The 18,337-nt window shown below is 44.6% G+C and overlaps 1 protein-coding gene across 2 annotated transcripts; it reads left to right on the top strand.

Annotated features, from left to right (window-relative positions):
- The first annotated feature begins 342 nt into the window (after positions 1 to 342).
- Positions 343 to 15,880, top strand: THAP3 (THAP domain containing 3). 2 transcript variants are annotated; one of them, XM_033921346.1, is made up of 5 exons: positions 343 to 583; positions 1,910 to 2,102; positions 2,720 to 2,785; positions 13,097 to 13,210; positions 15,449 to 15,880. In XM_033921346.1, the coding sequence occupies exons 1-5, from the start codon at positions 510 to 512 to the stop codon at positions 15,755 to 15,757; spliced, it is 756 nt and encodes a 251-aa protein (XP_033777237.1). In that variant the 5' UTR covers positions 343 to 509; the 3' UTR covers positions 15,758 to 15,880. The 2 variants fall into 2 exon arrangements, with proteins under 2 accessions (XP_033777237.1, XP_033777236.1); XM_033921345.1 differs by having other exon boundaries at positions 2,717 to 2,785.
- Positions 15,881 to 18,337: the final 2,457 nt, after the last annotated feature.

The raw sequence follows: 18,337 nt of genomic DNA, 5'->3' as shown, positions 1-18,337 counted from the left end.
AGAACGAAATTACAGCTGCGCCACTTCCCGCCACAAAGCGAGCCCTCAACTCCGCCTCCTCGTCCGTGACGTCCGCAGCCCCCGCCCCCCGCTTTCAGCGCGCGCGACAACCTTCTCAGCTCCGCTCTCCTTCCAATTGGAAAAAGGAGAAGCTTTGAAAGAAAAAAAGGGGGCGGAGCCTAGTCTCGAAACAGAGGTGTGACACGCGGGTTCGTCCTCCTGCCCGGAAAGACTCTGTGGCGTTGAGCAGGGCGGAAGCGTTTCCGGAAGGCTTGTTGCCATCTCTTTTTTTTTTTTTTTATTGCTTCTCGGGGCCATGGCACCCGTAGGGACGCGTGCGAGCCGGTGAATGGATAACTGAGAGAGGGTCGGTCTCGCGCCGTCGGAGTCCTCCAGCCACTTTGCCTGGTCGCGCCGGCTCTCCGGGCCTGCTTTGGGCCCCCGACTCGTCTTGAGCCCCTGTTGGAATCCCGTCGGACATTTTTGTTGGGGGCAGAGACGGGAGGGCTATGCCCAAGTCCTGCGCAGTGCCTTACTGTACTCACAGGTACAGCAGCAAGAACAAGCAGCTGACGTTTCACAGGTGAGAGGGGCGGAATACGTATGCGTGCCGCGCGCGCTCTCTCCACATACAAAGCGTGACGTACTCTCGCAGTTCTACGTCACCACATAGTCGAAATAAGGTCAATAGGGGCCCGTATTGTGCACTAGGCCAGGGGTGGCCAACTCCGGTCCTCGAGGGCCGGAATCCAGTCGGGTTTTCAGGATTTCCCCAAAGAAGATGCATTGAAAGCAGTGCATGCAAATAGATCTCGTGTATAGTCGTTGGGGAAATCCTGAAAACCCGATTGGATTCTGGCCCTCGAGGACCGGAGTTGCCTATCCCTGCACTAGGTCAGTGGTTCCCAACCCTGTCCTGGAGGAACACCAGGCCAATTGGGTTTTCAGGCTAGCCCTAATGAATATGCATGAAGCAAATTTGCATGCCTATCACTTCCATCATATGCAAATCTCTCTCATGCATATTCATTAGGGCTAGCCTGAAAACCCGATTGGCCTGGTGTTCCTCCAGGACAGGGTTGGGAATCACTGCACTAGGCTAATAAATAGCCTTTGGATTTATATTTGGGTTTCTATGCAAGTACATTATGAGCAAGTATTTTAATTTTACCATGTAAACTTGCAGGGATGTCAAATGTCGGTCCTCAAAGGCCACGTTCCAGTCGGGTTTTCAGGATTCCCCCAATGAAGATGCATTGAAAGCAGTGCATGCAAACAGATCTCGTGTATAGTCGTTGGGGAAATCCTGAAAACCCGATTGGATTCTGGCCCTCGAGGACCGGAGTTGCCTACCCCTGCACTAGGCTAATAAATAGCCTTTGGAGTTATATTTGGGTTTCTATGCAAGTACATTATGAGCAAGTATTTTAATTTTACCATGTAAACTTGCAGGGGTGTCAAATGTCGGTCCTCAAAGGCCACATTCCAGTCAGGTTTTCAGGATTTCCCCAGTGAATACGCATGAGATCGATTTGCCATGCACTGCTTTTATTGTATGCTAATAGATCTCACGCATATTCTTTGGGGAAATCCCGAAAACCCGACTGGATTGCGGCCCTCCAGGACCAACATTTGACACCTCTGAAAGTCTCTGGGGAGACTCTGGCATAGCCGTTTTGCCTCTCTAGCTGAAGAGTTGTTAGATCTTAGCCGATCTGAGATGGTCCTGGTCTGTTTCATCCTATTTGTGGTCTTAGTTTCATTCCTCTCCTCCTGTATTGGTACAAGCCAATACAGTAGAAGCGTCTTTTATTTTTTGTACAGCTTTCAAAGACCTCAAGAATAAAATAGTTGGTATGTTGTTGCTGCTAGACCAGTTTGTAAAGGGTTTTTCTGTTCTTCCACACAGGTTCCCTTTTAGCAAGCCAGATCTATTTAAGGAATGGGTGGGCAACGTTGGGAGGCTTGATTTTAAGCCAAAACAGCATACCGTTATTTGCTCTGAACATTTCACACCAGATTGCTTTAGTGCATTTGGAAATCGGAAAAACTTGATGCCAAATGCAATACCCACAATATTTCCTTTCCCCGAGAATGTGAAGGTAAGGACAAAGCCTAGAATGATATTGCATAATTGATAAAACATGGTGGATTTGCATAGAGGGTGGTTTGGAAATTAACCCATTAAGTATCCTGTGTCATTTTTATTTATTTATTTTTTTTAAAAAGGTTGATCATAATTCCTATATTTCATGCTAAACTCTGGATTTTTCTTGTTATAGTATGACCTGACCTGTAGGTCCAGTAATTATTTGGCAGGTGAGGGTGGTGGTGGCAGGGCGGGCGGGGAGGGAGGTTCACCCCGGGCACTGTCTTGGTCGGGGCACTCTGCCCCCACTACCTCCACCACATGCACGCGCTCCTTCCCTCGCACAAGCAGTATAGGGAACATGCTGCCCACGTCGGTGTTGGCTCTCTCTGACGTCATTTCTTGGTCCAGGAAGTGACGTCGGGGAGAGCTGACATGATGCGCCTGGAAAATTAAAGTGGTACAGTGGGAAGGGAGGGGAGGTGGGTGGCGCTTCTCACCTTCGCTATGCCACTTTTGTCAGAGGGGAACTTTTGTCAGAGATTTTGAGTCACCCATTATTGCCATAGACATTGGTGATCCTTTTCAGAACTGCAAACAACTTTGGATTTTATTGCTTCTTACTAGCAGATTGACAGAAAAAAACAATCAAAATACTTCAAGATGGTGGAAGCTGCACAGTTAGAGAATGAAAAGGTAATTTATATTTTTTTTTTCCTTTTTTTTGCAAACATCGCATCTGTTTATTTTTCACACAGCTCACAAGTGTGTTCATGAGGGCTTTCTTTGTTGATAAGAGATGATTGGTAGTTGTTTTTTTTGTTTTTTTTTCCAAATGTAAATTATGGTGAAACATTTTATTGAAGAAATCAATCAAATATACAATTATACAATATATGCTCATTACAATTAAATTCAAAGCACAAATATTACATAAATAATTTTATCATTTCTCCAAAATATATTTTCTATATTACCTATTCATATTACCATATATACCCCCTATACCTTTCCTACCCCCCTTTCCCTCTCCTTCACATCCCCCAAATTTTTAAAATCTAACAATATAATAAATTAATTATATAAATATACAATTCAAGAAATTCCAACTATTATTATCATCAAACAAATTCCCTCCCTACCCCCATAATGAAAGATGACACATATTGCAAAGTGTTAAGAAGTAATGAAAGTTTCTTATTCCTCAAAATAAAACATTAAGAATCATACTACGAGCTCTATGGGAAAGATTTATATATGGATTCCAAATTTTCAAGAAATACCTAGTTCTTTTAGGAAATTTTCAAACCTCCCAGACCTCAAATAAAATTAACCGATCAATTCCAAAAACTAGGAGGATCTTTCTGTAACCAATATTGTAGAATACACTTATGACCAATCATGCATGCCTTCTGAAATAAAATATTTCTTTCTAATCCAAAAACTGTCACCAAATGGATTTGTTTTGTGCATACCAATGACAATAATGAACCTTGCTCCTAAGCCAGGAAATATGGTGTATGATCTCAGTCTGTACTGCTAATACTCACTATAGTACAAAGAGAGCTTCCTTCAGAAGTTCATAAGGTATAATATATACTAGTCTTTAAGCCCGTTATATTAACGGGTGCTAGAATAGATTTGTATGTCTGTCTGTCTGTCTTTCTTTCTGTTTCTCTCTCTCTCTCCTTGGCCGCTGTATGTCTGTCTGTCTTTGTTTTGGTGTCTGTCTCTTTTAATCTGTCTCTGTAGCCCCCTGTCCTTATGTGTGTGTTTTTTTAAATGTGATTTTAAAAGATTTTCCCTCAACCCGACTCCATCATGAGAATGCACATATGTGGCATAGTAAGTGGGAGGCGGTAGGATGAGTCTGCCCTGGGCATCGTCTTGATGGGAGCACCAGCCCTCATCCGCCTCTCCGTCTCCTGCTCCATCCCCGTCCCTTCCTTCATTAATAATCACAGCGCAAGCAGCAATAGTCTGGCCGGCTCCCTTAGTCACTTTCCGCCCCCCCTTTCCCTTCCCGCAGTCCCGACAAACCTGCGACTCCTGCAGCGTGTGCAGCACTCTACACACGCTGCTTCGGGGCCTTCTACTGCCCTGATTTGCTCTGCCGCATCTCTGATGATGTCATCAGGGACGTGCCAGAGTAAATCAGGGCAGTAGAAGGCCCCAAAGCAGGGTGTGTAGAGTGCTGCACACACTGCTGGAGTCACAGGTTTGGAGTCGGGACCGCGGCATCCCTTCACGGCTGGAGTGTTTTGGCGCTGGAGTGTTTTGTCACGGCGGCTCCTCTCGATCCCCACCAGCGTCGGAAGCCTTCTCCGACGCTGGTGCGGCTCGTGAGAGGAGCCGACACGGACAGCAGGGAGTCCAGCGCTGGCGTCCAGTCCTGCCGGCGAGTGGTAGGTGCTGGGAAGTAAGGCTGGGGACTCGTGCATGCGCACTCCTGCGGCCACAGACCTACAGATCATGGAAGCACGCAGATAGGAGTGCGCATGCGCGGCTAGGGTTTTATTATATAGGATTAGGTAACCCATCCAGGTGTGCTTGAAAATTCAAATTATTTTTAATCGAGTGTGTGTTTACCAATAAAATGGGAAATATATTTTTAATCTATCTGTTACTTTTTCTTGGTGTCTAACTGCATTTTTTAGTGCAATAAGTGTGTCATTCTGGACAGTAGGGTATTCTCCCCCTGCTCATGAGCCATGCAGAAGGAATCCATTCAAGGTTTTCAACTCCTCCAGCGAGCTCTGCTGCCCCCTTCAGTTTTTCTTCTGCACACGAGCTGGAAGGTGTTTCTCTGACCTGCTTTGTATATTTCTTTATTATTTTTTGGTATTTTTTGTGACTTTTTTTTGCAGCTCTTGATGCACCAGAGCTCGCCAGTGCAGGGGAAAGCTCTGCCTGTGTAGAGAAGCAAACATGAGTCTGCAGCTGGTTGGGGACCTGTTTGGCCAGCCCGCAGAAAACTTTGTAGAGCTCAGGGTCTGTATCCCTAGTAGCCTAGGGGCTTGAGCGCAGGCTGTTAGGCATCCGCAGGGGGCTCAACATGGCTCTTCAGGGTTCCAGCTGCAGTTTTGCATCCCCCTCTTTGAGTACTAAATCGGCTAGCACGCCTTAGTAAAAGAGGGTGTATGATAATAACTGCTCAGTCTTTTCCTCCTGCAGCACAACTCATAATTACCAGCAATCAGTCAACCTTCTACTTTGTAACAAAGTTAAGTTATCTTGCACCTTCGTATCACAGTCCTCTCCGTTAGACAAAGTTCTCCACCTGTACAATTCTTGCCTGTAAAATCGTTAGCGGGATTGCTGTGTCGCTAAAGTTGAAACAGGAAATTTCCTACACTGCTAAGAAGGAAGCAGATGCGGCCAGCGTTTCGCAGATGTCATCCCCTTTCAACTGCTGCTTCAGGGCGAGATTTACTTGGCACCTTTATCTTCGATTCATTCAATGCCTCTGAATATACCCACAGCCTGGCCAGATACAGTGGAGAGAACCAGAGACAGACCACTTTGAGCAAATAGGGGCATATTCTTTCCTTTGTGCCTTGGCAGAGCAGTCTGGAAACAAAGGATTTTCTTATCTTTTGTAGGTAAGCGTCTTCCTGGCCCAGAGAGCCTGTAATATTGTCTGCTTGTGTCCAAAATTTAGAAGTCTGCATATGGCAACTCCGGGTAGCGTTCCATTGTTTCTCCGTGGACTCACTCTGTGTGCTGCCTGTTCCACCCTCAAAGGAGCCAAATGTTTATTATATTACATTACATTAGTGATTTCTATTCCGCCATTACCTTGCGGTTCAAGGTGGATTACATCCTAACTAAAACAAGAATTACATTCAAAATTTGAAGGAATAGAAATGTTTATCCAAGTTGGTTTTTCTTTTTTTTGACGTAGCCATGTTTCAAGAAAGTCATGGAGCTCCAAGTCTATTTTCTCTGGCATGCCCGCAAACCACTGATCTATTTCTGCATGAACGATTCTCTTACCCCCCCCCCTCTTCTATGAAACCGCGCTAGCGGTTTTTAGCGCCGAGAGCCGCGCTGCTCCCGATGCTCATTGAGTTCCTATGGGCGTCGAGAGCAGCGCTAAAAAATGCTAGCGCGGTTTCGTAGAAGAGGGGGGGGGTAAGTCATTTAATTTGTCTTCTAAATGAGTTATTTTAGTTTGCATCTGCATTTGCACATCTTCCGCTACTTGCTTTTTTTATCTTCCAGATCGCACGTTTGTTGCTTATATTTGTCGGTTTATGACTAGCATTTAATCTGTCACTGTACGATTGCAAATGTTTATCAAGTGTGGCAGTCACTGCAGCTGTAACTGACTATTTTAACCCTTTCAGGACCATAAGGATCGTAGGCCAATTTTTGTGGTTTTGACGACATTTTTATGGTAAAAAGGGCTTGCAGATGCCAAAAAATTGATTTTTTTTGTGAAATATCATTATTTTTATTTAAAAAATCCAACTTCTGGCTTATGGACAGTGTGGCAAGTGAATCTTCTCGTCAATCTGGCAACGACGCTAATGAATGAATGTCGGAACCAGTTTGTTTACATAAAGGCAGTATCCTATGGAATCCGTACATATCAAATTTAGAACTGTAGACTATCCCAATCAAAATTTATAGGATTTTAAAGTTATGGGACAAATATGTCCCTTGGTCCTGAAAGGGTTAAGCCATCCAGGCTGAACTCACCACAGGGCTTTGTGGGTCCACCATCTTAGTATCAACTCCATCCACACTATTTTTTGTCCTTTCTCTGTATTTTCAGTGCCTTCCTGGTACGCTAAGGCAAAGTTTCAACTAGAGAATGACACGGGGGAAAATTTGTCCCCATCACTACCCCATCCCTGCGATCACTGTCCTCACCCCGTCCCCATCCCCATGACCTGTCTCCGTGACTACTGTCCCTGCAGCATCCATACAAGCCTAAGTTCCCAAGCTTAAAAGCATTATATGAGCTGCCTCTATGGCTTTCCCAAACTAGAAAAAACAAGGAAGGCAACCAAGTCACATCAAGGTCTGTGAGGGGGAAGCTCAAAGTGTCTAACTTGGCTCACAACTTACAAACCAAATATAATGTAATATGTCAAAGAACATGTCACATTATATGATGTTATAGGGCGCTCTCAGTGTGGACCCTCAGTGATAAGAGCTCAGCTCCGACACTTCACTTCTGGGTCAAGGCCATAAGCCTCCACCCGCACATCGAGCGTCCTGTGTGTGCAGAAATCAAACCAATCAACAATCAAAGTGAGTAAATGAAACTCAACACAAACAACCTGAGCGACCCCCCACACAAACCCTGCCAGCCAAACCCCCTCAAAAAACTCACACAAAATCACAAACAAAGTCAAAAACAATGCCAAAAAGTGAAAATCATATCCAAAAGAAACAATACTTATCCAAAACTGTCACACAACGGAAAAACCGCGCCAGGAGGAAAGGTTCTATGGCTTTCCCAGCCAATCCATAAAGCAGAGTCCTGATACCAGGTACCAAATCCAGATCCTCTGCCCAGCACTTGCCACCAAATCACCAAGTCAGCCTACCTTTAAAACCCTCCTCTGATGATGATGTCATCAGGGACGTGCCAGAGTAAATCAGGGCAGTAGAAGGCCCCAAACCGTGACTGTGTAGTCCTCTGAAGTTTCTGTCAGGCTGAAGAATTTGCATCTGCTTCGATGGCGCAGAAAGAGGAGCTTGATGAGCGGGTGGGTGTACAGCCAGAGGCCGCTCTTCTCGATGCTTGTCACCTGGTGATCCAGGAGCTGTAGCGCCGTGGCCAGCCCTGGTCCGGCTCCACAGTCTGCCAAACTGCGCTCACTGCCCTGCTTCTGCCTCAGAGCGGCCAAACTAGTCGCCCATCAAGCCTAGCACAGAAGCCAAACCCCGAACCTCTCGGCACTCTCTCTATCTATGCCTTGAAGTCGCGTGCGGCTGCCAGAAGGTCCTCCTCTGATGCAACCGGAAACAGGAAGTTGCGTCTGAGGAGGAATTTCCGGCATCCGCACGCAAATTCAAGGCTCCGGCAGCTTTTTAAAATTTAAATTAAAGTAAGCTAGGTAAGGGGAAGGAGGGAGGGAGATGCCTGGACCGCGATTTGGAGGAAAGAGGCTGCTGGACCACGTGATCCTCAGTTAACTGTGGGGACAATGGCCTTCTCCCTGTCCCCGCGGTGACCAATTTTTTTCGTCCCCATTTTGGCGGGCCTAGCCGCAGGTAACACTCACCATGTCATTCTCTAGTTTCAACTAGAGAGTTGCATGGGGACAGAAATCCCACCCATCCCCGCCAAGATCATCTCCATCCCCACCCGTCCCCGCCAGGATCCTCTCCATCCCCACCCGTCCCCGCCAGGATCCTCTCCGTCCCCACCCATTCCTGCAAGGAATTACCTCCATCCCCGTCCGTCCCAATAAAAAGCAGCAATTACTTCTGACAGGATCATCAATTCCACAGTTTCTTTTGTGTTTGCGCTGCTGTTTTCCTTGTGGAATCTCTTTGGTGGAACCCTTTTTTTGTTTTCTGTTCAGGTAATTAACTTATAAACCCCCTCTTTTACTAAGGCTGACGTGTCCATTATATTATACAGACGAACTCTGCTTCCAAAGCCTTCCATCCCCGTGGGTGTCCCGTGGGTTAAGGGGGAGTCCCGTGATCCCCGTTCCTGTTCAGACCTCTAGTTTCAACCTCTGGTGGTGGCTGCATTGGCAATTGCTCTTTTAGTAGAGCATTAATCTTTCATTGGGATGGCGGGGAGGGAGAATTTAGAAGAGAGATCTGCAAGCTTTTGCCATCCACTTTCATTTATGGCATCACATGACTCTATGGAATTTAAACAACAATATAGCCAAAATGCTCCACAAAAAAAGTCAACGAAGACAATACAGAAAAATGTAGAGCAGATATATGGAATCGTTCTTTCAATATGTACAAATGTATTGACTGATTCAATACACAGTCCAGTACTACAACTCTTGAATCTCAAAAATTAGGTTGAAAATTAATATAGGGCTCCTTTTACGAAGGTGCGCTAGGGATTTTAGCGCATTCACAAAATTACCACGTGCTGTAGCCGAAAATCTACCGCTAGCGCGCTCAGGAATTTAACGCGCGTTAAGGCCCTAGCACACCTTTGTAAAAGGAACCCATAGTGCTTTGCCAAATATGTTGCCTAGATATGTCTTGTATGTTTGGCCAACCTCCTATTTAATCTTCTTGATGTTTGTCCAATATAAATTTTACTAGTATTTAAGCCCGTTACATTAACGGGTGCTAGAATAGATGTGTGTGTCTTTATTTCTTTTTCTCTCTCTCCTCTTGACCGCTTTCTGTCTCTCTCTTTCCTTGGCTGTCAACCATCACCCCTTGCCTGTTCCACCTGTCCAGCAGTAGGCCTTCTCCCTTCCTTTTACCTACCCCTGTCCAGCAGCACTCCTTACCTGCTCCCCCTGTCCCTCTTCCCTGCTCCCCCTGTCCAGCAGCACTTCTTACCTGCTCCCCCGTTCCTCTTCCCTGCTCCCCTGTTCCTCTTCCCTGCTCTGTCTGTCCAGCAGCACTCCTTCTTTTTCCCCCCTGACCCTCTTCCCTGCTCCCCCTGCCTAGCAGCATTCCTTACCTGTGTCTCTCTTTCTCCTTAGTGTTTTGTTATTTTTTTAAATCTGTCTCTTTAGCCCCCTGTCCTTCTGTGAGTGTCTGTGTGTCTCTGTCGTTGTGCACTGTTGTTTGGTTTTTTTTTTAAATCTATGTTTAGTTCCTGATCCCCTCTGTTTCCATGGCAAGCATGTTCGCAGATGTGAGGGCTGTTTTGTGGTACCGGATCTGGCGGCGCCATGTAGGTCGGAAGACGGGCCTCAGCGTTTTGTAGGTCCGGGTCTGGCGTCGCCGTGTAGGGCGAAAGCGGGAGGCGGGGCTTCAGCACCGGCCGGGCGGCTCGCGCTGCCGGCCCCCAGTAGCTCGAGGCCGGCGGCGGACATGGCTTGCGTTGCATGGTGGAGGAGGAACATTGGTGACGTACAACCCGCGCATGCGCACTAAAAAAAACGCGACAGCTCAGGGAACACGATTTTTTTAGTGCGCATGCGCGTCCTACCATTTTATTATATTAGATTACAAGGGAAACAAATGTTATATACAACCCCTTTCATTTTACAATCAGTTTCTTATCGCAATGTATACCTTCTCCCATCCACTGAGAGAATATAAATGAAAATAAATTAAACAAGGTAGAATAAATTGAATTTAAATAGCAGTACAACATCCTGTTTAGCAGGTTTATTTTCTTGCACTAATGTTGCCATTAGTTCGCGTCCATTAAAAACAAAACAAAAAATCCACGAGAGCACTTTATACCTACTTTGTAGGTGGTAATGGCTCCCGTGGTAATCATGTGCTAATCAGCTCACGGTAATGTAGGATGTGTAAACTGATTTAGCGCTGGAACCCCCACGCTCCAGCACCAGACATGTCTTCTTGGCGCAAAAACTAAACCTTTACCCTTTTTTTTTTTAAGCATGTTGGTAGCACACACATTGAGATATGGCTGAGCGCATCCTGTGATAAGCCCTTTTAAGCTGCAGTAAGCGTGCACTAGCGCTTACCGCAACTTAGTAAAGGGATCCCTTAATTACCTGAAGAATTAAAAACACAAATTCACAAGCTATAACCACCTAAAAATAGAATTCCTAATCATAGTATCGTTGTAGCACTTCCCAGTGATTCAGACGTACTGTATTTGAGATTAAGGATCTTCTCTGGAGTCGTGAAAGTCTAGCGCAGTCTACACACCCTCCCTCTAGCAGGTGGAAGTGCTTTCTGCTGCATTTCTCAGCCTCTGCCCAACACAGAAGAAGCGTGAGCCCGAGGCTGGCTGCCTTTGGAACTCTCCCACATTGCAACGCAAGGTGTTGCTGAGTCAGCTGGCAGCCCTAGCAAACAACACACTGCCAGCTAAATCATTTCAAATGCAGTTGTATCACCTAATGCTAATTATGCCGTGGTTAGGAAATGAGAAAGGATGTGTGTAAATGAGTTTTCCTGGTCAGAAACTTCGCAGAGGATTGGGGAAGATGCAGGCTGGGTAAGTAGTCGTGTCTGTCGTAAGCTTTTCAGCTTTGATGTTTGATACAGGAAGAGCTTTTTTTCAGTCATTCTTTGATAGCTTTACTTTAATGCGTACATATGGAAAAGCATTAGATTTTTACAGATTTGATTTTGACTGGTGCTGGACGTGCAAGAAATGTTATCTTCTGAAGAGGAAGCCGAATGGATGGGCCCCAGCAGCCACGGTGTATAGGAGGATAATAATAATAACTTTATTTGTAGACTGCAGTATCTCGTAGTTCAATGTGGTTTACAACCAGAGGAAAACTCTACAACACTGTGACGATACATCATGTTACATTATCAAGATCACAAGTACAGTAAAATATGAAAATATAATAACATATGCAACCCATTATATACTGTATTTTTCGCTCCATAAAATGCACTTTTTTTCCCCCCAAAAAAATTGGTGGAAATGTCTGTGCGTCTTTTGGAGTGAATATTGCGTCACAGACCGTGATGTGCGGTGTTCTCCGGCACCTTTTTAAATCCTGGTGGTACAGCGGTGTATTGGCAGGAGCGAGCTTTTCACGCTCCAGCCTGGGCCTGTGCTGCTCCCTGAAGGGCTGCCATCAGTGCTCACGAGTCCCGTGAAAAATACGGTAAATTTATCAAACGGATAAGTTCTCAATAGTTTCCTAAAATCTTGATATGAAAAAGAAAACACTTAAATTCTTTTCCCATTTACCTGTTCTTTCAAGGAATCTTTAACATGTACAACCTTTTAAGGATGGAAAGAAAAACAATAAAATACCACGGGTTCGGTGATTTACTATCAGATAATACGAAATTTTTAGGAGATAACTAGGAGCAAGGCCAAATAGTGATTTGTAACATAAACAAGCACATTTTAAAAATCATTCTCGCTTCTATTGGAAGCCAGTGTAACTTTTGATAATTAGACGCACTGCTGTATTTTGAATAAGTCTCATCCTTTTCATAGTCTTCTTATAGGAGCCCAGATAGATAATACTGCAATAATCCAGTATACTAACTGTCATGCATTGCCACCCTTATCCAAATATGTGACTTTTCTGCTTGATCTGTAATTTAGTAAAACTGGAAACCCATTCAGTAGGAGAGGAGATCCAATTTTAATTGTCACGATACTGTCTGAATTCTGACTTACTATCTTTTCCTAATCTTTATTTTATTATTTATATACCACTTATAGTCTTAAGAGTGGTTCACATTCAGGTACTCAAGCATTTTTCCCTGTCTGTCCTGGTGGGCTCACACTCTATCTAAAGTATTTGGGGCAATGGGGGAATTAAGTGGCTTGCCCAGGGTCACAAGGAGCAGCGTGGGTTTGAACCCACAACCTCAAGGCCACTCTAGAAATCAAAATGTAGTAAAAGTGAGCCAAGCCATTGTGACATCACTGATGAGGTTGGCTCTTAGGCATTGGTGGAATGAGGCATTATGATGTCACAATATCTGCTCTGGTGATTATCAGAGGCTGAAGCTTTTCACACTATTTATGCATTTAATTTTCTATCCTGTTGTCCCAGGGAAGCTCAGAATGGTTTACATGAATTTATTCAGGTACTGTATTCTTAATTATTTAATTTATTTTTTAGTATTTATATACCACTTGTCTGGTTTACATTCAGGTACTCAAGCATTTTTTTCCTATCTGTCCTGGTGGGATCACACTCTATCTAATGTACCTGGGGCAATGAGGGGATTAAGTGACTTGCCCACAGTCATTAGGATCAGCATGGGTGTAGAGGTTGTAGCTCTAACCACTGCGCCTCACACTCCCCACAATTGCTTCAGTCTGCTTGTTTATAGGCAGCCCCGTTTCCCCCTGACTGACACATCTTGATAACGAAAGCACCGCCGCCTCCCCTATTTGAGCATTTGTTCATCCTGGAATTCTGTTTCTAGGACTTGAGGACAGCAGAGCTCCCCATCAAAGAGGAAGACACGGACACAGTTGAGTTGGAAACAGTTCTGGATGTGGAGCACACAGCCGCAGAGACAGAGAATCTGAGAGCAGAGGTACATTTTCTTCTTTCCCTTCATAATGAAAGGTTGTACTGGTTTACATTTTAACACTTTCAAATGTCTTTGTGGTACAGAGGTTTTGGGGAATAACACATTGGATCTGTATTCTTATTCCTATGGAGGTAGCAGAGTGTGAATGATGGTTCTTGACTATCCTCTGGTGGATGTTCGAGGGTATAGCAGCCATTTGAAAAGAAATAAAAAAAGACAACTTGTCATGAATGCCTGCCTGATATAGGGAATGGTTGATATGCCAAACTATTTTGAAAAGTAGGGAAAATAAGATGAGACTGTTTATCTCAAATAGGATTGGCCACCGTGAGAACGGGCTACTGGGCTTCATAGACCATTGGTCTGATCTAGTAAGGCTGTTCTTATGTTGACATTCAGGGCCCTGGACTTTGATGAGCCCCAAGAGACAATGCATAGGACCTAAAAGAGCAGTCCATAGACCATTATTCAGATGACTTGATATCCACTGCTTATTAGGATAAGCAGCATAAAATCTGTTTTACTACTTGGGATCTAGCTAGGTACTTGGGACGTGAGTGGCCACTGTTGGAAACAGGATACTGGGCTTTCGGTCTGTCCCAGTATGGCAATTCTTATGTGAGCCAAGTATAGGACAACCAAGCCATTGTGACATCACTGCTGAGGTTGGAATGAGGCATTATGACATCACAGTCTGAGCTCTGGAATGTTGCTACTCTTTGGGTTTCTGCCAGGTACTTGGGACCTGGGTAGGCCACGGTTGGAAACAGGATACTGGACTTGATGGACCTTCGGTCTGTCCCAGTATGGCAATTCTTTTTTTTTTTTTTCTTTATTTATAATTTTGAATACTTTACAATATCCAACAAATTCATAAGAAAAGGAAAAATCACTTAAAACAATATATAATCAAATCATACATACAAAGCTCTTTTCAAGCCCACATTAATGGGGAGTATATCTTGCTATTTCTAATAAAATAAAGTTCAGGAAATATAAAGGATAATGATTCTTGGTTCATAATTAACGAACCCTGAGTCAATCCTTAAACTGGGATACCATTATATTAATTCTCCTCATATTCCTCAGTAAGGTGAAACAAATCTCATTTCTATTTCTTTTCTCTTGCAATTAAGAATTGTTGTAGTTGTATTGGATCCCAGAAAGATCCAGTATGGCAATTCTTACCCATTATATAATAGCCTAGAACAACCTACCACAGCTTTTGCAAGTAAAGCAGAAGGACTGGTTTCCTATGGCCTCCCTCTCTACTGCCTCCACATCCACCCAATCCTCCTACCACTGGAACAGTTTAAAAGATATTCGATTTAGCTGCTCGAATGAAAGGGAGGTTGAGGAAGTGCAGTCATATTGGGCATAGAATTAAATCTTTATATTAGCTCTTTACTGAATAGAGTTTAGGTCAAAATTGTGATTGTTACTTTACATAGCAAGTTGTCTTTTTATACTCTAGGATTGACAGTTAAATTTTTCTCAAGGTTTTTTTTTTTTTTTTTTTATTGTTCCAGGGTTGAAGATGGCAAAATTTGCCAGTGCTACAGATTGGGTATTTTCTGTTATTGTACCCAATTATGCAATAGTTAAGCCAGTTCTGATAATCTCAATAGGTTTACTTATTTTTTTTAAGAAACGGCTCTTTAGACAGATGTATATAGGTCATTAAATGCAGCTGGAGACTAAGATTTAATTTAACTTGTGTGAAATTCAAGAATTTTAATGTATATATAGTATGATGATTATTTTGTACTAGTAAAAACTCTTATGGTCTGTGATTTTATGATTGTAAACTTGTATTTGCTTGCACATCACCTACTCTCAGAAAACTCAAGGTAATTTTTAAATGTAGTGAAATTGTAGCCAGCGGCACCCATCTTTCTCTCCGACCCCCCACTACCATGCGCACCCCTTATCGTCCCTCGTACCTCTTTAATGTTCGTGGTACAAGCAGCAACCCCCAACCTGCTTCTTGCACCAGTGTCTGTTCTTCCTCTGACGTCACTTCCTGAACCCGCCACTAGAAAGTAACATCCAAGGAAGAGCCGATACTGGCACGAGCAGAAAATTGGGATTGCTGCTCGCACTGGGAATCTTAAAAAAGTACGGGGGAAGGGGCGGGCATGGCAGGAGGGGGGAGGGGAGCGCCTCTCACCCTTGCTACGCCACCAATTGTAGTCTGCATGAGAGGAGAATTTTTCACTTTTGAAATCTGCTCTTTTTCAGGTTGGTGCAGTGGAAGAGGAGGACGCTCAGGCCCTGCTGCTACACATCACCCCTCCCCAGCAGATGGAAGCATACCAATTTTCAGCCCCTGATCACAGCTACAATATTGTAGACTGCAACACCTTGAAGAAAAAACTGTTCCTAGCGCTGGAGGAAAACGAAAAGCTTCGGAAACGCGTGAAAGTGAAATCGGAAGAGCTGAGAAGGATGTCTGCAAACCTGCAGGCCGTGAAAAGGGAATTAGAGACGCTGAAGGTCAGACAGATGGAAGCGATGGGTCATGATCAGTGTCACGGGGTTACTTTCTGAACCTCAACGTGTAAAGTACCTGGACGGCAGAGAATACCACATTCAGTAACGCTTTTAAAATTGGCAAAACTGATTTCAAACGTGATCTGTCCTTTCGTATTAAAATTTTAGTGAATTTGTAAATGGTTGCGAGTGACTTGTGAACCTGAAAGTAACTGGCTGCTTTGCGTTCGTGCTAAAACGTGATGATGGTGAAGATGAGCACTTGGGAAAAATATCTCTGTCTTACAGCCTAGACTCTGAACCAAACACATGCTTAAAATATGGGAAGTGGCTATTCCAGATTAGAGAATGACACGGTGACAAAATTCATCACCGTCCCCGTCCCCACGGATAACCGCGGGAAATAATCCCATGTCATTTTCTAGTGTCTATTTCAACCTCGGTCCTTCTACACCAGCATTCTTCAAAGCAAAGCTTGCGGGTCAGTGGTTGTGGCCATTCATACTCTGATTCTTATGTGAGCCAAGGATAATGAAGCCATTGTGACATCACTGATGTGATTGGCTCTTAGGCACTGGTGGAATGAGGCATTATGACATCACAATATCTGCTCTGGATACCAGAGACTGTCATTCTGTAGTGTCTATTTCAACCTCAGTCCTTCTACACCAGCATTCTTCAAAGCAAAGCTTGCGGGTCAGTGGTTGTGGCCATTCTTACTCTGATTCTTCCCTCTCTCCTTAAAGAATGACATGAAGATGATTTCCCGCAGTTAGCCGTGGGGACGGGGACGGTGATGAATTTTGTCACCGTGTCATTCTCTATTCCAGATTAAGCTCATTTTGTGTGTGTGCACTTCAGCATGCATAATGGCATAATATGAATGTCAGTTCACTAAGGTAATTTAAGACAATGGTAGTCATTTGCCCCTGAGCCTGCATTAAATACATTATATTATTGTAAGATATGCGGGAAATGGAATGAGATACAAAGCACGTAAATGCATATAAAACATCTCATTATGGAAATTAAACACCACAACCTGCAGCAAGGGCCACAAATTGTGTTATTCCAGGAACAATAACACGAGTTCGGAGCTGGTGTTCTTCCTGTCCGGAGCACCGGGTTGTTTACATGCAACCTGATTCTCCCAGATGCCATCTTAAAAGGGTCTAGCTGCAACCCCTCAGCTCCCGAACTCCAGTTGCTCCTGCAGGTGTCTGGATCCAAAATGGCACCCATGACCCCTAGCAGTAGACTCACAGTTCTACTGTGGTACTTGCCACTAGGGTCATTCTACTATATAAAGGGATTTGGGGCTAGGTAAACTAAAGATACCGACTGGATCACTGTTGGCCGATTCTCTGGCCTAAAGTCCTGATAGGCCTGATTGACTTAGATGCCTAAGGCGACTGAACCAATCAGGGCCTTTGGCCCCTCCCTGTGCATCACATGATGTACTCGTCATGCAGGACTGGTGGGCCTAAAGCAGGAGCCTCAGACTGGGCTTCCAACTTTTTAAAGAGGTTTGGGGGAGGTGGAGGAGGACATCCAGTTGCAGGAGGGAGTGGGCATCCCTCCTGACATTTTTTTTAAGGGGTTCGGGGGTGGGCAGTAGCGAAGGGGTGCCTGGCACGGAGGTGTTCTTTATGGCAGGAGGGAGCGGGCACTCTCCTGTCAATTTTCTCTTGTGCCGCATTTGTCGGGGGTCATCGGGGAGGGCCATCATCAGCAATGGGGGAATTTTTTTTATTTTTAAATGGGACAGATATTTGGCATGTGTAACACATGCAAAATATCTGTGCCATTGAAAAAAAAACCAGGCAGACCTGTCTAGACGACTGTTTTTTCTGATCGCTAAAAATCTTTATTTAAAAAAAAATTTTTTTTTTTTTTTTTTTTGAATAGCCAAGTTTTGTTAGTGTCTTATTCAGGATGGCATTTTGTCTGGTTTTGCTACATCTTTTTTTAAACTAGAGGTACCATTCAGTCCTGGGTTAAATCTCCCTCAGAGCCACTTTTAGTTGCAGCGCAAGGGTCTTGGCTAGGTCAGTTGAGTTCCTAAGACTACGTCGCATTTAAGGTGCTTTAGCTCTAAAGCAGCGTGCCGCAAACTTTGTCGAGCCACGGCACGCTAAATGTAGCGGCCGCGGCTTGAGGCATCTGGAAGTATGTGGATGTCGCCATGAGGACTTGCGCATGCTTGATATCATCATGCCAACGTCTGCGCTTGCGTGAAGGCTCTGAGCCATCGGGGGGGGGGGGGGTTTTGTCAGCAGGGAAGAAGGCTGGAGCGGAGACGCACTGGCGCCGGCTGCTTGCCTACAGAATGCGCCCTTCGCCACGAGAGGCATGTCCTGTAGTTAGTCAGCCGGTGCCTCTCCTCCTCCTCAGTGTGTCACGGTACACCTGAAATTTCAGGAGGCACACAGTTTGCGATGCCTTGCTCTAAAGATTCCTAAAGTCTGCCTCTCAAGCACTCATCTGGTTGCCAAGAGCTGCCTGGACCGAGTCTGAAAGAAACCTGCCTGCTTATATTGTCGGAGATCATCCACAATTGCAATGCTTAAATTCTTCACTGTCACCCGTCATCAAGACATGTGAGGGGACATATCAAATATGTATTTTTTTAGCCCA

This window comes from Geotrypetes seraphini, chromosome 15 (assembly GCF_902459505.1).
Source record: "Geotrypetes seraphini chromosome 15, aGeoSer1.1, whole genome shotgun sequence".
In the NCBI taxonomy this organism is placed as follows: Eukaryota; Metazoa; Chordata; class Amphibia; order Gymnophiona; family Dermophiidae; genus Geotrypetes; species Geotrypetes seraphini.
Note: the sequence above shows the minus strand (reverse complement) of the source record. Positions and strands in the feature narration are given on the sequence as shown.

Coding starts and splice junctions, on each gene's coding strand:
- THAP3 (XM_033921345.1), top strand. CDS start 510: ATGCCCAAGTCCTGCGCAGTGCCTTACTGTACTCACAGGTACAGCAGC. Junction 2,103..2,716: donor CTTTCCCCGAGAATGTGAAG/GTAAGGACAAAG, acceptor GCTTCTTACTAG/CAGATTGACAGAAAAAAACA. Junction 2,786..13,096: donor CACAGTTAGAGAATGAAAAG/GTAATTTATATT, acceptor TTCTGTTTCTAG/GACTTGAGGACAGCAGAGCT.